The sequence below is a fragment of the Saccopteryx leptura genome, chromosome 5 (assembly GCF_036850995.1).
Source record: "Saccopteryx leptura isolate mSacLep1 chromosome 5, mSacLep1_pri_phased_curated, whole genome shotgun sequence".
NCBI classification, from domain to species: Eukaryota; Metazoa; Chordata; class Mammalia; order Chiroptera; family Emballonuridae; genus Saccopteryx; species Saccopteryx leptura.
Window position 1 is genome coordinate 202,459,810 of NC_089507.1, and position 25,201 is coordinate 202,485,010.

General features: G+C 40.9%; 1 protein-coding gene across 1 annotated transcript in view; it reads right to left on the reverse strand.

Annotated features, from left to right (window-relative positions):
* Nucleotides 1-2,885: 2,885 nt before the first annotated feature.
* The window catches only part of CSE1L (chromosome segregation 1 like), a 58,978-nt gene continuing 36,662 nt past the window's right edge, over nucleotides 2,886-25,201 (reverse strand). The window contains exons 11-25 of the mRNA XM_066387554.1: nucleotides 24,360-24,425; nucleotides 23,095-23,297; nucleotides 22,333-22,417; nucleotides 18,865-18,926; nucleotides 13,359-13,495; nucleotides 12,247-12,350; nucleotides 10,265-10,362; nucleotides 9,041-9,191; nucleotides 8,692-8,900; nucleotides 8,316-8,413; nucleotides 8,133-8,218; nucleotides 7,307-7,388; nucleotides 5,876-6,022; nucleotides 4,859-5,090; nucleotides 2,886-3,130 (exon numbers count right to left, since the gene is read on the reverse strand). Coding sequence (XP_066243651.1) covers nucleotides 3,041-3,130; nucleotides 4,859-5,090; nucleotides 5,876-6,022; nucleotides 7,307-7,388; nucleotides 8,133-8,218; nucleotides 8,316-8,413; nucleotides 8,692-8,900; nucleotides 9,041-9,191; nucleotides 10,265-10,362; nucleotides 12,247-12,350; nucleotides 13,359-13,495; nucleotides 18,865-18,926; nucleotides 22,333-22,417; nucleotides 23,095-23,297; nucleotides 24,360-24,425 — 1,850 coding nt within the window. The 3' untranslated portion in view covers nucleotides 2,886-3,040. The remainder of the gene's footprint in view (nucleotides 3,131-4,858; nucleotides 5,091-5,875; nucleotides 6,023-7,306; nucleotides 7,389-8,132; nucleotides 8,219-8,315; nucleotides 8,414-8,691; nucleotides 8,901-9,040; nucleotides 9,192-10,264; nucleotides 10,363-12,246; nucleotides 12,351-13,358; nucleotides 13,496-18,864; nucleotides 18,927-22,332; nucleotides 22,418-23,094; nucleotides 23,298-24,359; nucleotides 24,426-25,201) is intronic.

Below are 25,201 nucleotides of genomic sequence, written 5' to 3' on the forward strand. Positions count from 1 at the left end.
TGGCCTATGTAGCAGATGTCTTGTGAGGCTCGGAGCCACAGTCTCCCTGGCCACCTGAGCCTGGTGCTTCAGCGGCCTTGTGTGCACCATCCTGTTGCAGTTGAGCCTTGATTGCTGTTTTCTTGTTAGTGGTAGGGCTGACCCTCCAGCTGCTTAGCTGGGAGTTGGCCCTTCTGCCACATGGAGGTGATCCCATGGGAAAGAACTTGCTTTAGTGGTCTGTCAGCCAACTCCAACCTTTGGGTGTGGTGTTTGTGGAGGTGGTCTGAAGCTAGCCACCAGGTGTGTTAGATCTGAAGTATCTTAAGAGGAGCTCCAGTGTAGGCCAAGATCAGCTATCTGTGCCTGGTTTGGGACTGTGTGGTGGTGGGAGCTACAAAGTGATCTGTAGTTGGGCACCCTGCTGCTGGGCTTGGAGGCTCCTGGGAGAGGCTATGCTACAAACCGAGGCTGGCTGCCACTCTTCTCAGACTTGGTGCCACCTAATGGGAGTTACCCTGCAAGTTGAGACTGGTGCCCTGTGCCAGGCTTGGGAGTGCTTAGCTAGAGGTTTAGGGTACATGAAGCTAGCTGCTCCTTGTTTGGGGTTTGTGGCCTTCTGAGAGATTTCAGTAAATTCCACAGCACCCATGGAGGAAGAGTGGAAAAGTTGCTGGGAATGACTTGGGCACATGGGTTGGGTGGGGTGCCAGGGAGACACAGGTGATGTGAATTAGAGATCAGTGTTAGTTTAATGGAGAGCTCAGATTGGTGCTGCCTTTGCTTTGGTCCCTGGGAGGAGCTGTCCTGACCCTCCAGCCTTTTCCCTGAAGCTAGTCAATTCAGTTCCTCCTCATAGGCCCCTGGAGCTTTCTGAGTTGCTGTCCCAGGCTGAGGGGACTGGTGTGGGGCTGGCAACCCTCACTCCTCTGGGGGGACTCCATCCACAGCCAAAAGACTCTCCCTGATTCTTCATCATCACACGTGAGGGTGGGGCCTTCCCATTCTGGGTCTCTGTCTCTCCTACCAACCAGCCTTGTCCTTATTTCCTATTTATCACCATAGTAAGAGGACTTGTTCAGCTAGTCTTGTGGTGGTTCTAGAATTAGTTGTAATTTGGATGTGGTCGTGGGAGGAGGCAAGCAGTGTGTATACCTACTTCACCATTTGACTGTTAAGTCCTCAGAAAAGTTTTGAAGCTTCACTAACTGGCTAGGGTGCTCGGCAGGCACCATCTCAGGGACTCCTTCCCTCCTTCTAGCTTGAGATCTGTAGTCAAAACAGAGCTTGCTCTCTCTAGGGTTGGCTCCAGCTTCACTTTGGAGCTCGGGAGCGGCTCTCCAGTCATCTTAGGATTCTAAGCGGCTGTCTGGGGAGTGGCAGGACCTGGTGGGTGCTGAGCTCCCTTCTCCCCTGTGGCCCCAATTGGAGACAAGTCATGTCTGTCTTCTCAGTTCCTGGGAGCAGCATTTCCCCTCCATACGCAGAAGGGTTGACTTAACTGCAAGAACATGGATGTTTTCCTGTGCAAGGTAAATAAACCGCTTCTCTCATTTTGTTTCCCACCTTGACCTATAGAATTGTGGCTTTATTTCATGTGGACAGTGCTTATTTCATGTTCACATTGCCAAGTTTTTTTCTCACATCCAGTTTATAAGGGAGGGAAGCCAGAAATAGGTCAACGAATTCATAGTTTAGGGTTGCTTTTTTCCATCACTTCACACAGGAGTTTTTAACCCTTTGAGTAGTGAGTTTTTTTTCATGCTCGTTGACCTCCCAGATTGGTTCTATTTTCTTCAAAAAATGAAATTAGGCCCTGCCGGTTGGCTCAGTGGTAGAGCGTCGGCCTGGCGTGCAGGAGTCCTGGGTTCAATTCCCGGCCAGGGCACACAGGAGAAGCGCCCATTTGCTTCTCCACCCCCCTCCCTTCCTCTCTGTCTCTCTCTTCCCCTCCCGCAGCCGAGGCTCCATTGGAGCAAAAAGATGGCCTGGGCTCTGGGGATGGCTCCTTGGTCTCTGCCCCAGGCGCTAGAATGGCTCTGGTCGCGACAGAGCGACACCCCTGGTGGGCAGAGCATCGCCCCCTGGTGGGCGTGCCAGGTGGATCCCGGTCGGGCGCATGTGGGAGTCTGACTGCCTCCCTGTTTCCAGCTTCAGAAAAATTAAAAAAATAAAAATGAAATTAGTTCCAGTTATACTTTTATTAACTTAAAATCATGTTTGTTTGATAACCAATTTATGGAACAAGAAGAACATATATTTGCCTTTTTGTAATGTTGCCTTACATATTTTTAAAATAAATTTTTTTTTTTGGATGGTCAGGAGGCACAATGACGTATGTGGAACGTCCATACTACTCAAAGGGTTAAACAACTGCTTTACCACCTATCACGTAGCAACCCCAAAGAAGGGTATTAATGTTCCTTTGTAAAAAGATAAGTAATCTGAGTGACTTACTTAGAAATAAGGATTTTATGGAGACCAGGAGGGGGATAAAAGTCTTCATTATGAAAGTATCCGAGCACCATAAACCTGTCCTTAAGAGGTTCTTAAGATACATTAAGTTTAGGGCTTTTTATATTGCTGATTACAGATACAATACTATGAAATGTGTGCATCTTGGCAAGTCACACAAATGATTCTTTACTTACACTGCCAAATGAAAAGCATCAGAAAACAGACAAAAATACAGAGGACAAGAAAAAGACAAATTGACATCAACCTCAAAACAAGGATTTAGTAACAAAAGTCTCCACAGTGTCCGTCAAAATTTTTAAATTATCCAAACAGTATAAACGCGCAACTCAAATCAGTGTCATATACTGAATTATTAATACTTTTCCCTTGAAGATACAAACTGGAAAAGTCATGTTTATGATCACACAAACCACCTAATTTGCTCAGGATTCAGAGTAAAGCAAAGCAACATTTAATATTTTTTACAAGATGGAAGTTGTAACAAGTTCAAAAGGAAAACTTGCTTTGTTTTTACACAGCTGTGCTCTGAAGTCTATCAGCTTTCCTCAGAAACCATCCTGGGCTTTAGTAGCCAAATCACAGTTCAAAGCAGTGTCACGCTGGCCGCCTGAAGGTACCCTTGGAGATACTGGAGCGCTTCTGCATTGAGGCTAGTGCTCACCATTGATGGAACCTACAAGAGTCGGGAAACACACAAACTGGCTGTTGGTGATCCTCCCATACTAGCACATAAGCCATCTCTTCAGGAGAGCCACCACAGCTCTGGGAAGGGCAGTCCCCCACCTATGACTGTTAAAGGCATTCCCAAGTAATTCAACCACTTTTCTGTCTTCAAAAATTAATAGGTCAGCCTGACCAGGCGGCGCAGTGGACAGAGCGTCGGACTGGGATGCAGAAGGACCCACATTCGAGACCCCGAGGTCGCCAGCTTGAGCGTGGGCTCATCTGGTTTGAGCAAAGCTCACCAGCTTGCACCCAAGGTCGCTGGCTCAAGCAAGGGGTTACTCGGTCTGCTGAAGCCCCACGGTCAAGGCACATATGAGAGAGCAATCAATGAACTAAGGTGTCGCAACGAAAAACTAATGATTGATGCTTATCTCTCTCAGTTCCTGTCTGTCTGTCCCTATCTATCCCTCTCTCTGATACTATCTCTGTAAAAAAAAAAAAAAAATTAATAGGTCAAAAATGTGGAGCCTGACCAGGTGGTGGCGCAGTGGATAGAGCATCGGACTGGGATGCGGAGGACCCAGGTTCGAGAACCCGAGGTTGCCAGTTTGAGCGCGGGCTCATCTGGTTTGAGCAAAGCTCAACAGCTTGGACCCAAGGTCACTGGCTCAAGCAAGGGTTACTTGGTCTGCTTAAGGCCCCTGGTCAAGGCACATATGAGAAAGCAATCAATGAACAACTAAGGTGTCACAACGAAAAACTGATGATTGATGCTTCTCATCTCTCTCCGTTCCTGTCTGTCCCTATCTATCCCTCTCTCTGACTCTGTCTCTGTAAAAAAAAAAAAAATGTGGATACATAAGGAATTACTCTTGTTCACTGCAATAGAGGCAACGTGATTATAATGTTTTTAAAAAGTTCTTATGGGTTAGTGATAATGAAATACATATGGGTGAAATGACATGCTAAGGCTTGCTCTAAAATTCCCCAGCAAAGAAAAGAAAGGAACACTTAAAACATTGGCAGAATATAGTAATTATTGAAGGTTGGTACGTGAGGGTATGTTGTACTGTTCCTATATATTTTTGAAGTTTTCCGTAATAAAACAATGAAAAATATAAATTTCTCTTAAGACTCTGTAAAAGGTGATGGTTAATGGGACAATACAGCCACTATTAGGTTTATTCTATGTTCTATTATTTAATTTAAATATGCTGCAGTTACATAAAATCAATAAATGCTGGCATTTTAATAGGATTATTTCAATCTGGGTAAGTAATACATTTCTAGTCAAAGGGCTTTATCTCTGATTTACTTTTTTTTTTTGAGAGAGGGATAGATAGGGACAGACAGGAAGAGACAGGAAGGAGGAGAGATGAGAAGCATCAATTCATAGTTGCGGCATCTTAGTTGTTCATTGATTGCTTTCTCATATGTGCCTTGACCAGGGGGCTAAAGCACAGCCAGTGACCCCTTGCTCAAGCCAGCGACCTTGTGGTCTTGTCTATGATCCCTCAGTGTCCTGGGCTGACAATCTCTGATTTACTTCTAAAATCATTCGCTTGAAATATTTTTGTGGCCCATCATTTTAAAGAAAAATAAGCCTTAACTGTAACTCACTGGGATGTTGTTTGATTATACTGACGACGAAAGGTACCAGAACTACTACTGCCCTCTCAACTTCCTAGAAATGTCTCCATCAATCACAGCGTTCCTTGACCACAAAGGTACTTACCCTTCCTGGACAGGCAGTGGACAATTTGTGAAGTGACTGTGCCAGGTGAATCTTGGGGTTGGTCACCATCTGACCTACAGGATCATGCTCTTTTTTCCCAGCAAATGCCAACTGTGAGAAGGCAGTCTGGTATCCTGGTGTGTCTTCTATGTCAATAAAATGTTCTTCATCAGGAATGGAATCATCTTCAGGTAATTCAAAAAGGCCAATCAGAGACTGCAGTAAAGGAGTCCTGGGTTGGAAGAAAGCAGCATAAAAGGTTAGTACTTTGAAGTTTTATTTTATTTTATTTTTTAGTACTTTGAAGTTTTAAAGAATGAACAGCAATTCCTTAGAAACACGAATTATAGACCCACAGTCTCAAGAGTAATAAGGGACCATTGAACTCAAGAAGGACATCGGTGCTTATGCCTAACCAGAAACCATTTTTCAATTCTTTTGGCAGCCACAGCACCCTAATTTCTCTTGAAAACGACTCCTTCTTCTGAGCTCTCAGCCGGCTGTGTGACCCAGGCCTGGCTAGTTAGAAGGCTGTGTGCCTCAAGGCTAATGAAGGAAGTTCAATGCTATAAGGTAGAAGAAATAAGCCTCAAGATGTCACATCACTTTATGGAAGGGCTGTCTGAAACCATAAGAAAAGGAGAGGCAAGAGGTCAGCTTAGGTCTGCTGGACATTGAGCACAGCATGTAAGATCTTGACTTGGCCTGTTCAGTTTCTCTTAAAACTGAAGCCAGTTTACTTGAGCACTTACCATAAAACAATTTTAAAAGAGAACAGGGACTTTTACCAGACTTTCAAGGGACCTATGATTGCTTCCCCTGTCCCCCTCCCCCAATAAAAAGTATTAAGTCAGGAAACAAGATCATCTTAAGCCCAGGAGGATCCACTTGATGGTTGCTAGTGGAGAATCTGAAATCACAACTCCATTCTCTTGGCCCTCTAGCGAGTAAGCTTGGTTGATTTTGTAGCCATAGGAGGATGTATTAATTTCCAAGAACTTTAGAATGGGTACTTGCCATAGCTTGGTATACTCAGTGTCCATCATAGGGGGACATTCTGTTAATAATTTGGTTATGCCCACTGCACAAATCTTTTTCTCTACATTTCCAGATACTTTTTGAATTTCGGGAATAATGATTTTTTCCAAAACCATTCCAAACATTCTGTTAACCAAAACAAAATAAACTCAGTCAATATTAAATTAGACTACTACTATAATTAAAGTTAAATGCTTATTAGATGTTAATTTATGCTAAATGACTCCTTTTATGAATATAGAAAATACAAAATAACAAGGCTGCACTGAATGTAAGATATTTAGATACGACAAACATCAAACCTGGACCCTATCACATTTTGTGAATACTAAAGCCTATGCTCAATCTTTACATTTTTCAGTCTTGTTATTTAAAAAAATAACTCAAGAAACTCAGAAGAAAAAAGAATCACCCACCACCCACCAATAATTAGTTGTAACATTTTTGGATTATAAACTTCCCAACCTTCTACACCGACATAACCTATAAACTATGTAAATGTTAATGGTTATAGGAAAAAAAAAATTCTGTGTTGTTAACAAGTTTTTCACGATTCTAAATGATGCAAATGTCTCAGTTTTTACATTAATAAGTCCTTGGATGTGGGTATCAGAGAATGGACATTTAATGCTCTATAGATCATTCCAACTTAGGCACACCTAGCAGTGTGTCAACTGCTGGCTTCCTCACAGTCTCTACTGCTAGAAAGCCTGTTTGCTGGCACTGCTGCTCTTCTGGTTCATTTCTTACATTTTATTCAATCTGGAATTTTTTCCCTTTCACTACAGATAAACATGAGTTGTTTTTTTTTCTCCATCCTCATTTCCTTATAGTTTTCCTTTCTCTATTAATGGGGAATGCCACCTAACTACATTCTTTGCATATACACTGAGCAGTTTTATTGATCCAAACTTCTCTCATTTGAAAAATCACACTGTTAACAAAGGCAGACTCCTGAAAACACCACCAACCATCTAACATCACAAAGAACACTGGCTGTGGAGAGTGCCAGAGTGGGGAGTAACGGGGGGTTAAGGAAATGTTTACAGGGATTTCCTTCTTTATGATGCAACACCCCAAGAATATTTTGAAAGCCACAAAGATACTATCACTGCACCAAGAACTATGAAATCATCTATAAAACAGAGACGTTGATTTAAAAAAAATTCTAATTTTTGCTTTTAAAAATAAAATAGCCTGGCCTGTGGTGGTCCAGTGGATAAGCATCAACCTGGAATGATGAGGCTGCCCATTACAAACCTTGGGCTTGCCTGGTCAAAGGACATATGACAATCAGTGACAACTAACGTGAAGCAACTATGAGTTGATACTTCTCGCCCCACTCCTCCCACCCCGTAAAAATCTTAAAAAAAAAAAAAAGAAAAAAGTAAATAATAAAAACAAACTTACTTTGGTTGTATACCATCAAATATTTCTTGTAATGATAGTGCGCCATATTTTATGCAATACAAATTAATAAAGACTAAGAAACCTGTTGAAAGGAGATGTAGATTAACAACAGAGGTCTCACTGCACAAAACAAATTATTTAAAGTCTGCCAGATGAAATACCTGTCATCATTAAAAAAACAAACACCTAATGACTAACTTTAGCATCAATACTTGCCTTTTAATACAATTTTAACTTAAGAATTTCTACCTTTACAGTACAAAGTCTACATGCAGTCTCTGATTTATATTTCTATTAAAAATATTTTGGTATCGCCTGACCGGGTGGTGGCACAGTGGATAGAGCGTCGGACTGGGATGCGGAAGACCCAGGTTCAAGACCCCGAGGTCACCAGCTTGAGCGTGGGCTCATCTGGTTTGAGCAAAAGCTCACCAGCTTGGACCCAAGGTCGCTGGCTTGAGCAAGGGGTTACTCGGTCTGCTGAAGGCCCGCGGGGCAAGGCACGTATGAGAAAGCAATCAATGAACAATTAAGGTGTCGCAATGCGCAATGAAAAACTAATGATTGATGCTTCTCATCTCTCTCCGTTCCTGTCTGTCTGTCCCTGTCTATCCCTCTCTCTGACTCTCTCTGTCTCTGTTAAAAAAAAATTTGGTATGTAAACTTAAAAACTAATCTTTGGAACACAATATATTTGAAACTGGTTTGGTGTCTGAGGAATACAAACATCTTCCAAGTATTTTTTTCTAGGTAACCATAACACCTTAAGGATTTTAGCTACTTTCTTTTATTATTTCTGCAGGAACATCCAAATGATTTTACTTACTCTTGATGAACTTTGTTGTTTTGGAATTTTGAAGTCTTTGGAAAAGTAGAATGAAGATTTGCTTCCTGTATTGGTCAACTGACTCACTAAAGAATTGAATAAAAGCAAAAATAAAAATTCAGCATTTTTCTGAGTACCTAAGAGAACCCTGACTAATGTACAAGCTGAGATACTCATACTCACGGAGGCATGTGCTCGATTATACTGTTCAAAAGATAAAAACCTTGGTGGTCATTTGCTTTGGATGCAATAAGCTTTTGGAAAACACCTAATAAACCAGGCTACAACAGAAAAGATCAAATAATCAGGTTAAAGAGGCAAAGATTAATTATTTCAAAAGTTAAACAGGCAATATCTTGGAAAAGAGTATATGCTGTAATAATCTAATTAGCATTTCTACTTTAGTTCTTATTTCTGATGTGTACAGAAAAATAATCCCACCGTCACAAGCCCTTATTGGGTTCTTATTTTCTACCATGGAGATAAAACTAAAGGATATACATTACTATAGCCTACTAATTACTTCTCCTTATAGTTACATCAAAATAAATTGACTCACGATTTTGTCAGCTGCAGCGCTTGCTATTGTGTTTGAACCACGTTCTAGGAACGCTTGGAGAAGCCTCACTAGAGCTGGGATGTTTCCTGTTCTTTCCCAGAGCACTGGCTGAAGGAGATGAGGAAATAAGGCCATATAGGAAGATGGGATATCATTTTTGTGTGTTTCCAGAAGCAAAGACATCACTTGAAAGACATATGGAATAAACTCTGTTGAGGAAAGTATAAACAGCTGTTAGCTACTAAATCAATGGCTCTGACACAAAAGGTTCGCATCTGTTAGGAAGACTGCATTTTATAACCACTTTAATAATTTTATTCGATTAGGAAGAAAACGCCCTTTAACTTACCTTGTACATCATTTTGTAAAATTTCAGTAAACACCAGAAACAAAGCCTCTTCGAAATTTACAACAGCAGCGGGGTTGGCTTTGCAAGTTATTCTTATTGATAAACATATTGCTTCAAACATGTAGTGATTAAAGTGAGGTTTGCTTGGGTTCTGAAATTTTTAAAAAAGGTTTATTACTCTAATCATCCAAGTGACTATATTAAATGTCATTTAGAATAAAACACACTCTTTCTAAAATACATTAAAAGAGATGCCATCTTTTAAAAAATCAGTATTAAGAAAAAGCACCAATTATGATAAAAAGCCAACATGTATTAAAAAAAATTTTTTTTTTAATGAGCAAAAAGTCTACTACTAAAAATGTTTCCCAGTCACAGGGAGCTGACAATACAAGCCTTACCTGCCCGTCCTGTAGGAACTTGTCTTCAACCCATACACTCCCACAGCCATCACTGTTAATAGTGGTACAAGGAACGAGCAGGGACACTAAGTCCTGGCTCTGTCACTAGCCTTGCATGGGACCTTCAGACAAACCTGAACCTCTGTGGGCTTTGCTGTCTGTCTCTACAGTGATAATCCTTCACATCAGCAGTTTTCCTGGAAGGAAGCTACTACATGAAGCTGATGAACTCCGGAGATGAGCGTGTAAGGGGCAGGGGAATTAGGGACACATGATGGGTGGGACCCTGCTTCTCCTCGCCATTCCTCAAGGCCCAAAGCAGTTGCAGACCCTTACCCAGACCTCGGTGGAAAATAATTACTGTTCTCCAAAATCCCTCTAATACTTCCTATGAATTATTTCCTTTTCATAGAGTTATTAGAAATAAGACCCAAAAGGAATTTTGTCAGCCTTAAACTGATTTTATTTTCTAAAACTCAGAATATTTAAATAGTCTTTTGTGTTCATAGACTACTTTTGGTACAAAGCCTACTTTCCTAATATCATTTCAGACGGTCTCTACTTTCTCAACTTTCTTTAATGAACTTGTTACCTTTTAAATGAGAATAAAAACATTTTTAAGTGTCTAAGCCTACACTGGAAGGTGAGTGCTGCCATCTCTCCAATCTAATGTTAGCCCCACACTTTCAGAAACGTCCATCAACTGTTGGGTCAAGAACAATTAAGACCTTTCCCTGAGTCTGACTTATTGCCAGGGAACCCTGATGCTCAAACAGTTTAAAGCCTAAGTTAAAGCAACTGTACTTTCAGAAATGGTTGTTACCTTACTAACAGCTAAGAGCTTCTGTGTAAGCTGAGTGATGAGAGTAGGGATGTAAGGGATTATGGCTTCTTGTAGGAGGGAAAAACTTCTCATGATAGCTGTAAAATACAAAAACAACAGAAACAAGTAGTTTAAACTTCAGACCAAATCAGTAATTGGGGGGGAAGCCCACTGATTCATCAACTGAAAACTTAAGACCATTAACCCCCAGATAGCTCTCTACATTTAAAATAATCTTAATTTCCCTTCCTTTTAAAATTAGGCCTGGGACTGTCAAACAAAAGTTAGCTGGGAAATACCAAGTATTTCTAGAGGGCATGAGGCTTAAAGAATTTAAAAAGGACAATACAGGCCCTGGCCGGTTGGCTCAGTGGTGGAGCGTCGGCCTGGCTGCGGGGGACCCGGGTTCGATTCCCGGCCAGGGCACATGGGAGAGGCGCCCATTTGCTTCTCCACCCCCACCCCCTCTTTCCTCTCTGTCTCTCTCTTCCCCTCCCGCGGCCGGGGCTCCATTGGAGCGGGGATGGCCCGGGCGCTGGGGATGGCTCCTTGGCCTCTGCCCCAGGCGCTGGAGGCGCTGGAGTGGCTCTGGTCACCGCAGAGCGATGCCCCGGAGGGGCAGAGCATCGCCCCCTGGTGGGCAGAGCGTGGCCCCTGGTGGGCGTGCCGGGTGGATCCCGGTCGGGTGCATGCGGGAGTCTGTCTGACTATCTCTCCCCGTTTCCAGCTTCAGGAAAAAAAAAAGGATAATACAAAAATAATGAAGTGATTAAAAGGACAAAGAGGAGAGGAAGCAGTAGGAAACCTGATTGCATCCTACCAGAAACAGAAAGAGGGCCCATCCACCCTAAAAAGAAATTAGGAGCCTAAGAATAATCCAAAAATACATATATAAAGCTATGGAGGGTTCATACTGCAAAAATATTGTTCATTAAAAGATGCCTAAAAACATTTGGCATGAAAGATAATACATTTTGCACAAACAGAATAGGCTTTTATTAAGAAAAGCACCTACAATATGCCAGAAATAGGATAGAAAAATACCTTCCTTGCCTCCTAAACTTTGCAACATCTCCTCTACCTGAGCCAAAGCCTCACTCTCCAACCAGCTATCTGCTACCTATCCCTCACTTCATCTTAGACACCACTTCCTAGAGCAAGCCTGTCCATGAGCTAGGTAAAGAGTAACCAGTTAGAGGATGGATCTATACCCCTCCTCTGGGCTGACACACAAGCCTTTCATTCACTCAGATAATAGTATGTACTGAGAAGGCATTATATCCTCGGTGCTCTCGCATACCCTGAGAACACAGCAACAATAACCAAGACCAGTTACGGCCTCACAGAAATGCACATTTAACAATCATTACACATCGCTGTTGGAAGAAATATAGTGCTGAAAACACATATAAACACATGTACACATGTGCACAACCCCCCCAGGGGTCCTGACCCAGGACAGAGGCATCGATTTCTTTGAAAAGTATTTCCAATGAATCAACACTGTGCCACTGCTCAGTTTCTTAAAATGCAACAGTGAGTAAGGCTGACTGCTGCTGGTCAGAGCTCATACCAAGACACTCTCCTAATGCAGCACCTGGCAGGTGGTTCCAGTTGCCTGTGTCCTTGGCAGTATGTCTATGAAGGCAGGATCTCTGTGGGGTCGATCAAGTGCACCCAGGTTTCACACTAAGACCTAGCATAACGTGCCATCACTCAATGTTGTCTGAGCTAACCTTTGCCCTCAAAAAATTCAATCTAGGAAAGGAAACAAGGAGTTTGCTTCTTTTTCCTTTAATAAAGAGTTCTCAAATTAGGGTAAAAAAATTTTCCTGAAAACACTATTAATAGTAAATAAAACCATATTCTTCATTTTCAAATATCTAAACTTACTTCTTGGCTAATAGTATACAACTCAGTGTTTACCCTTATAATCAGAGATTAGAGACTTACAGGCTGTGTACACCAGGGAAACGGCCTACCTTTCATAATATATTCATTTTCTGAAGAGCCAGGAAGTGTGAGAGCTTTGAAAAGGTTTGTTAGCAGAATCTCAACAAACGGTGCAATTTCTGCAGCTGTAAAGCTATAGATGAAAAAACAGCTTTCAGTCACTACCAATCTTGAACTTGTCACTTTGGCAAGTTCTAAATCACACTTGGCAACTACTAAATCACACTTCTTGGCATAAAAGTGAGCCATTTCCCACCACTGACAACCAGTAGACAGCTTAGGAAAATAACTTTTTACATGTGCTTATGTTAAATTTCTAAGAAGGCACATCTGAGACCAATCACAATTAAACCAAAACCCAAACAAACCCAACATCATCTAAAGCTGTGAAAGTCATCCCTGGTTCATATCACCATTAAGAACAGAACTCAGACTCTCAGGGGGCTCATTCACTGTCACCTGTGCTTCCTGGAGGTGGGGCAGATTCAGAACTGTCTTCTGCATAAATTCTAGTCCTGAAGACAAATACTGGCTTGACTCACCTCAATGAATGTCCTTTTAACCCTTAATTGGCCTCAAGTTCTTGAAGAACCTAGAATTGTTTTCCATCTCTTACCCAAAGTTCAGTTTCAAGAAATAACACTGTTGAAGAATGGCCTGAAAGACATGTAGATCATCCATTCCTCTACATTTTATCCTGGATCAGGCCAAAACAGCTACTATCTTGGACCTTAGAAAATTCTTTTCACTCAGTTGTGTCACATTTCAGCACTGAGTAAAAGCCAGCCAGGTGAAAATAATGCCTATTGCGGCTTCTGCACGTACTCCCTCCAACAAAGGCCCACCCTGAGATGCCTTCTCAGTAACTTTTACCTTCCTAAACTATTGCACAGAATCTCAACACATTCCCATTTATTAAATTCACCCCAGTTCTCTTCCTTTGCTCCAATTTCCTCTACTTATCATAATATATGTATTTTGGCATGCTGCCTTAAATCCTTTCAGGTTGAGACTATATATAACAGGTACTTATTTTTCTAACTACTAATAAAATTATAAATACATTGAGATATCCCTGACCAGTACAGAACACCTCACCCCAAGCTGAAAAAATATAAACTGCTTAGAATCCAATACTTACAGCGTGGTATGGTTAGGCCCCCTCATAGTGAACAGTCTCTCAAGAGCATGTGCTGCATAAGTATGAACAACAATACTTTCAGCTTGAAGATAATTAATCAAGAGAGGAATAGAGACTAAAAGATGCTCTTTTGGTACCTGAAAAATACAATAATAATATACATGCTCTAATTCAACGAGGCTATCTTTGAGTACAAGACAACTGGAAAAGAGCTTGCTCATTCTAAAAAGTGTTCTTTCAGCTATTACAAATGGGAAATGTTATGGCTGAGAAATCAAAACCTCTACCCTACCTCAATGGGCCAGTTCACACTCACTTTTCCAATTCTTTCTCTAAGCATCAAAACTATGATTAGGCTAAAATCTTGCTACTACAGAGTATCAGGCAAAGCAGATTTCATTAATTTTAAGAACTATTTTTTGTTGAAGAATTGAGCACCTGAAACCTATATAATTGTTAAGAAGTGTTACCCCAATAAAATTCAATTAAAAAAATTTAAAAAGCCTGGACTATGATGGCGCAGTGGCGAGAGCATTGACTTAGAACGCTGAGGTCGTCGTTTTGAAACCCTGGGCTTGCCTGGTCAAGGCACATATGACAAGCGATGAATAAAAGTGAAGCAACTTTGTGTTGATACTTCTTGCCCCGCCCCCTCTGTAAAATCAATAAACAAATAACAATAGAACCCTACACTTTTCATAGCAGGCATTTCTTGGGAAAGTCATTCAAGCCTTGTGCCTCATTTCCTCTTCTAAAAACCGGAGGAAGGCCTGGCCTTTGGTAGTGCAGTGGATAGAGCATCGACCTGGAATGCTGAGGTCGCTGGTTCACAACCCTGGGCTTGCCTGGAAAAGGCACATATGACAAGCAACCAATGAACAGCTACAGTGAAGCAACTACTTCTCATCCCCGCCCCCTTCTCTCTGTAAAATCAATAAATAAAACCTTAAAGGGGGGGAGGGCAGGGAGACAAAAATAATCCTAATCTTCATCAAAAGCCTCTAAAACTTTAGACCATCCATTTGTCTTTAAAATAGAACAGCATCACATGGTTGCATGTAACCTTGGTAAATACTTGCCAAAGACACAAAAAAATTATAAAGCAAACTAAAGAACCATCCACAGTAAATAAACTATGGCATATTCTTGTGGTGGAACACTACACAGCTATTACAAATGAACTACATTTCTACTAAATGAGTAACTCTCTAAAACAATGTTATGCATGCAACAAACAGGATGTGTGGACCAATGCCTATAGCATGGCATCAGTTATATAAAGAGGATGGGGAGAAAGTGCCCCGGGAGCCACTATGTATGTACATTTCAGTAATAATGGCATGGAGTTAAGATGTGGTGATGAGGTTTCATTTTACAGGGTGGGGCAAATTCAGGTTTATAGCTGTGAGTACACGAAACAGTTTATTCTTATTTACTTTAATTATTGTATTATTTTCCATACAAATAACTGTAAACCTACCTCTGCCCCACTTGTATTTTCTATCACCTCACACCTGTTAGAACAGCTATTATCAAAAGGACAAGAAATATGTTGTTCAAGGGTCAATTTACATATATTGCATCATCATGCTGTATATCTAAAATATTTTTTTATACATATGTGTACACACACACATATGGGTTTGAGCCCCAGTCAGGGCACGTGTGAAAATCAATAGGTGCACAACTAAGTGGAACAATGAGTTGATGCTTCTCTCTCTCTCTCTCTCTCTCCCTCTTCCTCTCGAAAACAAACAAAAAAACAAAACTAGATCAGTGTTTTGTTAGTTATAAAAGCATCTTGCACTTAAAAGTAGCATGAAATAAAAAAATAATTTCTATTATTAAAACAGTAAGACTACATATTTTCTAAAAATTAAGGCCAATAATCAGAAATATGGCAAAAGTATGACTGAATAGTTCACAGAAAATAAAACCACCCATTAAATGGAAAGTTTTGCAATCAAAATGAAAAATGCACATTAAAACTGCAAGAAGGCCCTGGCCGGTTGGCTCAGCGGTAGAGCGTCGGCCTAGCGTGCGGAGGACCCGGGTTCGATTCCCGGCCAGGGCACATAGGAGAAGCGCCCATTTGCTTCTCCACCCCTCCGCCGCGCTTTCCTCTCTGTCTCTCTCTTCCCCTCCCGCAGCCAAGGCTCCATTGGAGCAAAGATGGCCCGGGCGCTGGGCATGGCTCTGTGGCCTCTGCCTCAGGCGCTAGAGTGGCTCTGGTCGCAATATGGCGACGCCCAGGATGGGCAGAGCATCGCCCCCTGGGGGGCAGAGCACCGCCCCTGGTGGGCGTGCCGGGTGGATCCCGGTCGGGCGCATGCGGGAGTCTGTCTGACTGTCTATCCCCGTTTCCAGCTTCAGAAAAATGAAAAAAAAAAAAAAAAAAAACTGCAAGAAGATACCATTTCAAATCTATGACACTGGCAACATACTCTACTGGGAAAACAGGCACTCAATTTTTAAAGAAATGCAACAGAGGAGCTGGCCGGTTTGCTCAGTGGTAGAGCATTGGCCTGGCGTGCAGGAGTCCCGGGTTCGATTCCCAGCCAGGGCACACAGGAGAAGCGCCCATCTGCTTCTTCACCCCTCCCCCTCTCCTTCCTCTCTGTCTCTTTCTTCCCCTCCCGCAGCCAAGGCTCCACTGGAGCAAAGTTGGCCCGGGCACTGAAGATGGCTCTATGGCCTCTGCCTCAGGTACTAGAATGGTTCTGGTTGCAACAAAGCAACGCCCCAGATGGGCAGAGCATCGCCCCCTGGTGGGCATGCCGGGTAGATCCCGGTCGGGTGCATGCGGGAGTCTGTCTGACTGCCTCCCCGTTTCCAACTTCGGAAAAATACAAAACAAAAAGAAATGCAACAGGATACAACCCCCCATGGAGGCAAATTTAGCAAGATCTAGCAAAACTACACATGCATGCATTGACCCTCTAGGTAGCAATGCTACTTCTAGGAATCTATCACACATATACAAGACTATTAAAAGTATTATTTAAAATAATTCATACTGCCCTAGTTGAGTAGCTCCTTGAATGAAATGTTGTCTGAGGGCACTTAGGTAGCAGGTTCGATCCCAGGTCAGGGCACATAAGAGAAGCAGCCAGTGAGTGTACAACTAAGTGGAACTGAGTGGAGCAACAAGCTGATGTTCATTCTCTCCCCCCCAAATCGACAGAAAAATTAAAAAAATATAATAATTGGTACTATTTAAAATAGACAAAGGTAGAAAATAACCAGCATATTTATGTATGGGGAAGACTGGTTGAGTAAACCATGAGTGAGCCACCCTGTGGAGTACTACAGCTATTAAAAAAGATAGAATGAGGAAAATCTGTATTATAGAACGACATTCAGGATTTAAGTGGGGGAAATAAAAACACGTGGAAAACAGTGGTTAATATACACTCTCCTGTGTAAAAGGAGAAATATAATGTCCATAGGAAAGGTATTGGGTTATATTTTCATAATTAAAAACGGAAACAACCCAAAACTTGGTTTAAAAAAATGGCAGAGGGAGGGAACAGGGATAAAAGCTACACCTTTCTGAATGCACCTTGCCTTCTACTGTCTGACTTCAGAGGCATAAGTAACCCTTTTCAAGACCTCTGAAAATAAAAACGCACAAGAAATGAACCTGTTTATCAAGTTTGTGGCAAAAATGCAAAGAATAATTTCAAGTTGCTTTAAATACAAAATCTTTTTTTGACTACACATACTCAATAGGATCATACTGTAAGGCTATAAAAATCACAAAAATATCAAACTGCACTCAGCATTATTACTTTAGTAATAGTATTGGTATTACTATTTCCCAGCTCGCCTGTGAAAGAAACCTAGAATCAATTACAATTCATGGTCTTTAATTTTTTTATTTTTTATTTATTTATTCATTTTTTAGAGAGGAGAGGGAGAGACAGAGAGAGAGAAGGGAGGGAGGAGCTGGAAGCATCAACTCCCATATGTGCCTTGACCAGGCAAGCCCAGGGTTTCGAACTGGCGACCTCAGCATTTCCAGGGTCGATGCTTTATCCACTGCACCACCACAGATCAGGCAATTCATGGTCTTTAAATAACATTTCCCACCTTCAAGAGGTGGCTAACTGAGGTCTGGAGCAGCAAATGTACAAATTGAACCTGGAATATTGTCATAAATGAAAGAAGCCATTAAAAGGCTACTAAGTTTATTATGTCAAGAGGGCACAGGAATCTGTGCATATAATGGGGCCCCCACTGGCCAAAGATGGAACAACTAGAGCATCAAAAATACCCTCATCTGTCATCTTTGGAGGTTGGAGTAGATGATGCTTCTGAAAATCCCCTGCCCTCTAAAATCAATAATTTTTTTTTTAAAGATTTCATTTCTTTGTTTTAGAGAGATAAAGAGGGAAGAAGAGAGAAAGGGGGTGGGGAGGCAGGAAGCATCAACACCTAGTTGTTGCTTTAGGGCGAGCCCGCGGCTTTGGAGCATTCCAGGTTGACCGCACCCACTGCACCACCACTGGGCACGCAGTAGATAAAATAAATCAATGATGGAATATACCTCTCCACCTCAATCCACTGATCATTTCCCCCTTTTATTGATTTTAGCCAGAGGAGGGGGGAGAGGCACAGAGAGAGACAGTAATATCAATCCGTTCCTTTATGTGCCCTGACCAGGGAACTGAACCAGCACACTCTGCAGTTTGGGCCGAAGCTCTAACACAAGGAGCTATCTAGCCAGGGCCCACTGATCACTCTTAGCATCACTAAAAGTAAACAATCAGGGTGTTTTGTTTTTTTTTTAAAAATGTATTAATTTTTAGAGAGGAAGAGAGACAGAAACAAACAGGTATTTGTTGCTCCGCCCATTCATACCATCACTGGCTGACTTCCCGCATGCTCCCTGACCCGAGATCAAACCCACACCCAACTGAGCCACCCAGCCAGGGTGACATGCTGTATGTCTCTCTCTTTTTTTTTAGAGAGTCCGGAGGGGACAGGGAAGGGAGAAGAAGGGAGGGAAGAGGGAGAAAGGGAGAAAGAGAGCACCTGTGTGCACCCGCATGGGGAGAGGGAGGAGCAGGAAACATCAACTCCCATATGTGCCTTGACCAGGCAAGTCCAGGGTTTTGAACCGGCAACCTCAGCGTTCCAGGTGGACGCTTTACCCACTGCGCTACCACAGGTCAGGCTATGTGTCTTAATGAAATGAAATAAAGTATAACTATGACAAATTCTTGCCCTCCTCCAAGTATTAACCCTTTGAGTAGTGAGGGTTTTTTTCAAAAAATGAAATTAGTTCCAGTTACAGTTTTATTAACTTAAAATCATGTTTGTTTGGTAACCAATTTATGGAAACAAAAACATACATTTGCCTTTTTGTAATATTGCCTTACACATTTTTAAAATAAATTGATTTATTTTAAAAATAAATGGTCAGGAGGCATGAGGACACACATGAACGTTCATACTACTCAAAGGGTTAAGTGGCATATAATATAAATGAAAGGCTACTTACTTGATTCCTGAAAATCATAATGTATTTGATACCATCAGCTTTAAGGACAGGAAATTCATTCACTATTAAAAAAAAAAGTCATAGTTATTTATTTATTTATTTGGGTTTTTTTTTTTTTTTGTATTTTTCTGAAGTTGGAAACGGGGAGGCAGTCAGACAGACTCCTGCATGCACCTGACCAGGATCCACCCGGCACGCCCACCAGGGGGCAATGCTCTGCCCATCTGGGACGTTGCTCTGTTGCAACCAGAGCCATTCTAGCGCCTGAGGCAGAGGCCATGGAGCCATCCTCAGCACCCGGGCCAACTTTGCTCCAATGGAGCCTTGGCTGCGGGAGGGGAAGAGAGAGACAGACAGAAAGGAGAGGGGGAGGAGTGGAGAAGCAGATGGGCGCTTCTCCTGTGTGCCCTGGCTGGGAATCAAACCTGGGACTCCTGCATGCCAGGCCGACACTCTACCACTGAGCCAACCGGCCAGGGCCTAGTTATAGTTAATTAAATGTTAAGAAGAACTATTACTCCCAAACTGGTGACCTTATCAGAATTTTTTTTTTAAGCAAGAGGAGGGGAGATAAGACTCCCACAAGCACCCCAACTGAAATCCACCTGGCAACCCCTGTCTGGCGCCAATGCTCTAATCAATCAAGCTATTTTTAGCACCTGAGGCCAAGGCTCAGACCAACAGAATTATCCTCAGTGCCCAGGACTGACACTTGAACCAATCAAACCCTTGGCTACAGGAGGGTAAGAGAGAGGAGAGAAGCAGATGCTCGCTTCTCATATTGCTTCAATGGCCCTGACAGGGATCAAACTTGGGACCTCCATATACCTGGCTGATGCTCTATCCATTGAGCCAAATGGCCAGGACCATTACCAGATTTTAAACACATGGTTTTGGTAACCAAAATGTTAAGTAATTAAAGCTTATTAATAATATAATAATCTACTATGTAGCTATCAGCTCTACTAAGAATATAATAAACAGTTTAGTTTTTCCCCTTACCTTTAAGTTTCATTACAAATAAACATGCATTAGTTACAAAACTAAATAAAAATCCTTTAGATCATGGCTAATGACCAGATCATCTTCTTCCTAGAACTAAAACTACAGGGTGTCCTCAGGTTACGACAGTCTTGACATACAATATTTAGAGTTTATGATGCTCACTCCATAAAAACTTTAAAAAATTGAAACGAGTATTTTGGCTTATGCCGTTAGCACCATACTTGCAGACTACATAGGTGAACTAGTTTGGATACACGCGGCAGAAAAATACATAGTAACACAACATATGAGTGAGGGAGTTGGCGTCTGCCAGTATGCTTATCTATACCATTTTGGACTGTTAGAAGTGCAAATGTCCCATTTGTGTTAGGCTAGGGCAGGCATGGCCAACATACTGCCCGCATAATAAGTTTATGTGGCTCGCGGGCCAAAATAGTTTATGCAGCCCGCGATTAAATTTTTAATATTCTCCACTACTCAGAAGCAGAGGCGTCTTTGATTATTAAAAATCGAGATATTTAAGAAGATAGTGATACACGGAAAGGAATTCCGCGTGTGACTAATTTAGGGTTAACTTCCAATAATTGGTCGAATGGATTCGCAATACTTATTTTTTTTAAAAATTCCATTATAAAGATTTATAACTTTTGTACTTGTCTGTACTCAATATGAACTGTTTGATGTTTAGCGGCGATGTGAAACCCACATTCTTTTAGGTGGAGTTTGCCAGTGCGCACCCAAGGTCAAACAGTTTGTTATTTTTGTGGTCAAGTGTGCTGAATCAAGTGGCATTGTAGCATAGACAATAGCTGCAGTTAATAACTGAAAACATGTCCAGGTTGTTTGTAAAATGAAATAATTGTTTTATTTGCGATATAACCCCTTCAAGCTTATTCTATTAATTAAATATGTTTCAATTGTGATAAGTTTGGATATTTATACGGTATGTAATTACATTTTTTTAAAATTCATTTTTAGAGAGGAGAGAGAGAGGGAGAGAGAGTGACAGAGAGGGAGAGAGAGGAGAGAGAGAAAGAGAGAGAGAGAAAGGGGGCGGAGCTGGAAGCATCAACTCCCATATGTGCCTTGACCAGGCAAGCCCAGGGTTTTGAACCGGCGACCTCAGCATTTCCAGGTCGACGCTTTATCCACTGCACCACCACAGGTCAGGCTTGTAATTACATTTTTATTAAAATAATATTGTATATTAAAAAAAAAATTTACGCTCATTTATTCATAAACATATTACATAATAAATTTTGTTTACTTAAACAAATTGTTTTTTGTATTTAACATTTTTTAATTTTAATATTTTTTCCGGCCGGTGAGAAAAGTTTTCTTTCTAATCTGGCCCAGGGGCAAAAACTGTTGGCCACATCTGGGCTAGGGTGTGTTTCGACACCAAAATTCAGGTCATGTCACTGTCACTGTCATAGGAATGGAATGTGTCGTAACCTGAGGACCCCTGTATTATGGATCAAGAACATGACTCTCTGGCTTTAAACTGCTCTAGTGGTGGGAAAATAAATTAGTAAAAGTGATAGAATAGTGGCCAATTATTAAAAATTCTTGAAGCTGGATAATATTAACATGGAAGTTCATTACAGATCTTTCCCTACCTTATAATGTGTTAAAATTGTCTATACAAAAAAATTTTTAAGCGGATTATCTATGTATCTTGATCAATACAGTTTCATCAATATAGGAAATTATTCTTAATATTTATCAGTTCCAAGTGATTTAAATTTACTTCAATTTTTAAGTGTTTATGCCTGACCAGGCGGTGGCACAGTGGATAAAGCGTCAGACTGGGATGTGGGAAGGACCCAGGTTCGAAACCCCGAGGTCGCCAGCTTGAGCACAGGCTCATCTGGTTTAAGCAAAAGCTCACCAGCTTGGATCCAAGGTCGCTGGCTGGAGCAAGGGGTTACTTAGTCTGCTGAAGCCCCACGGTCAAGGCACATATGAGAAAGCAATCAATGAACAACTAAGGTGTTGCAATGCGCAACGAAAAACTAATGATTGATGCTTCTCATCTCTCCATTCCTGTCTGTCTGTCCCTATCTATCCCTCTCTCTGACTCTCTCTCTGTCTCTGAAAAAAAAAAAACTGTCTTTTAAAAAAAATTTTTTTTAAGTGTTTATTTTTAAAATGAAAAGAAAATTGAAGTTTAATTCCTAGACTATATCCCAAGTTAACAAAAAGCTGAGCTACAATTCAGTCTTACTTGTTGCTGTTTTCCTTCAATACAAGCCTGTTTTCATTATAAAAAGTTAATTTTACCCAGGCAAAATCTGGAGGAACCATTTTAAGATTTTACTCAATAGAATACCTACAACAAGCATAGGGCCAATGTTTTGCATATTATAGTGAAGTAGAGCCCCCATTATGACTTTTGCCATAATGTTATTTATTTTGTAGTAAGTGTTATAAGTTACATAAATAATTTTTCACAAAACTCACCATTAGCTGACTTTAAATCAGGGAGAATGTGATTCACAAAGAATTCAGTCAGATTCACAAGTTCATTTGCTTGTGTAATTCCATGCTGAAAAACAAATTTGTAATGGGGTAAAATAACATGAAATACCTGTATATATCGACCATATTGGTAATTTAGTCAACATTACAAAAGCAGGTTAAAAATAGAGATGAACACTTCAAAACACAAACTGCTTCAAAATAAAACAAAACTATTTTAATAGACAATGAAGAAACTTCCCTAAATTGACAAACACTGACTCTCAGCTAAAGGAACAAGTGTGGCATCTGTCAACTTTTTGGTCTTTCAGAAACTTAAGTGCTGAATGGGACCAAAAAAGAAAGGAAGAAAGAAAAACTTCTGGACATGGACAAGCGTGGTGACGGGAGAGGCTGGTGGGGTGTAAATGGCGATGGATGAACACGTGACTTGGGGGGGTGAATATACATTATGGTGTACAGAGATGTGTTGTAAAATTGGGCATTTGAAACCTGTATTATTATTATTGTTAAACCAGTGTCACCCCAATAAATTCACTTAAAAAATAAAAGGATAAATGTTTAAAAAAGAAAAGAAACTTAAGTGCCTGACACATCATCTTTGGAGACTCTGAATTCTAATCAGAATTAACAGATTAACTAGCAAAGTAGGCTGCCTCATCAGAAATATAGTACTTCTTTTTGACTTCTGTGTGGTTACTGACAAGTCTGTTTTAGAAATAAAACTACATCGAAAAGATTCACCTTCTGTGTTTGGGCTTTTGATGCCAAAGACGTCACGAGGTAAATGGCCGCATCTTTGTGTTTCCAGTTGACAGATGGATTTTTTGCATATTCCTGAAGCATAGAATTAACATAACCAGAGAAGATTCCTGTCACAGGTCCCTCAAAAAACTTGCATAATCCTCGTACTAGATCACAAGCCGCCCTGCGTCTAGTGTCGATGTCTATAAAATCAAAGAAACATATCACAAGATAAAGAAACCACCACCAGCCAACCAAGTTCATAAGAAAACTGCTGATAACTATCAGCAACGTAAACATTGTTTTACAGGAAACAAAAATGAGATTGAAAATTAAAGTTCACAGTAGTATAACAAACACTAATAAATACATTAGAAAAACAAATGATTCAATTGATATAGTTCATGTAAAAGCTGCTTTTTATGGTGTAGAAGTTATAAAAAAAAGAAAAGTTTTCCAACCAAAGCCAGTTGAAATGACAAACTAATCTTGACTCCCTTTCTTCCCCATATTTACTAGAAAAAGAGCAACTTTAAAACTGGCTTGCTACGATTAAGTTATTATTTTAAAAAAACTTTTTTTAGCCTGACCAGGTGATGGCACAGTGGATAGAGTGTCAGACTGGAATGCGGAGGACCCAGGTTCAAGACCCCGAGGTCACCAACTTGAGTGCAGGCTCATCTGGCTTGAGCAAAAAAAAAAAAAAAAAAAAAAAAAAGCTCACCAGCTTGGACCCAAGGTCGCTGGCTCGAGCAAGGGGTTACTCGGTCCGCTGAAGGCCTGCGGTCAAAACACATATGAGAAAGCAATCAATGAACTAAGGTGTCACAAAGAAAAACTGATGATTGATGCTTCTCATCTCTCTCCGTTCCTGTCTGTCCCTATCTATCCCTCTCTCTGACTCTCTGTCCCTGTAAAAAAACAAAACCAAAACAAAACAAAAAACCAACTTTTTTTTTTAGGTGAGAGGAGGGGAGACAGTGAGGCAGACTCCCACATGTGCCTTGTCTGGGATCCACCCAGCAAGCTCATCTTGGGCCAGTGCTCAAGTATGAAGCTATTTTTAGCACCTGAGGCAGACGCTTGGACCAACTGAGCCACTGGCTATGGAAGGAGAAGAGGGAGAAAAAAGGGAGAAGCAGATGGTTGCTTCTCCTGTTTGCCCTGACTGGGAATCAAATCTGGGATATCCATATACCAGGTCAACACTGTCCACTGAGACACTGGTCAGGGCTAGATTAACAGTTAAAAATGAAAATACATACCAGATCCTTCCAAATCTCTTCTTATATACTCCTCAGAATTATCTTCAAAGGCATCTTCATCTGCAGCTACAAAGAGAGATGATATTTCAAATAACCCCTCAAAAGACATGACAATCACTATACTTTTGCATTTGACTATGCAGAAAATAGAACTGACATGTTTAACAGCAAAGTGTTCTTTGCCAACATGATTACTTAGAGCAGCAAATGGTAGCCTTAAAGGTAATTCACACAGCTGTGCTACTAGCTCATTTGTTCTAATGTGACAGAATCCCCATAATTGAACTTTATAACCAACTTTCAAAAGTTAGTGTTGGGAACCAGTCTAGGGATGTCAACTTTTTATTTTGTCAGATAAGGCTATTACAAAAACAAACTAACAACTACAATGACCATTATTTCACAAAAATAATTTCAACACTAAAAAGCAGGACAAACAATATCAGAACAAAGATTTATCCTTAAAATAGTTTTATGAAAACACAAAAGAAAATAAAACCTTATTATATTGTCCTTTATTTTCCTCGTTTTGTTGCAAATATACTGCTCATAAAAATTAGGGGATATTTTATTGCTTCGTATTCATTTTTGAAATATCCCCTAATTTTTGTGAGCAGTATAATTTGAGAACCACTGATCTAATGATTCCTGTGATACAGAAGACAATTCCTTCCACATTTACTATTTGCTCTTCCCAAATGGGAGAAGGAAAGTCACTGTGTATACAAATAAATACAGTCTCTTAGAACTACCTTCACCTTAAACACAAACTAAGTGGGCTTTCACTCAAAGGTTATCCATCACTCCTACCTTAAGTCAGCTATTGGAAAACAGCTATTTGC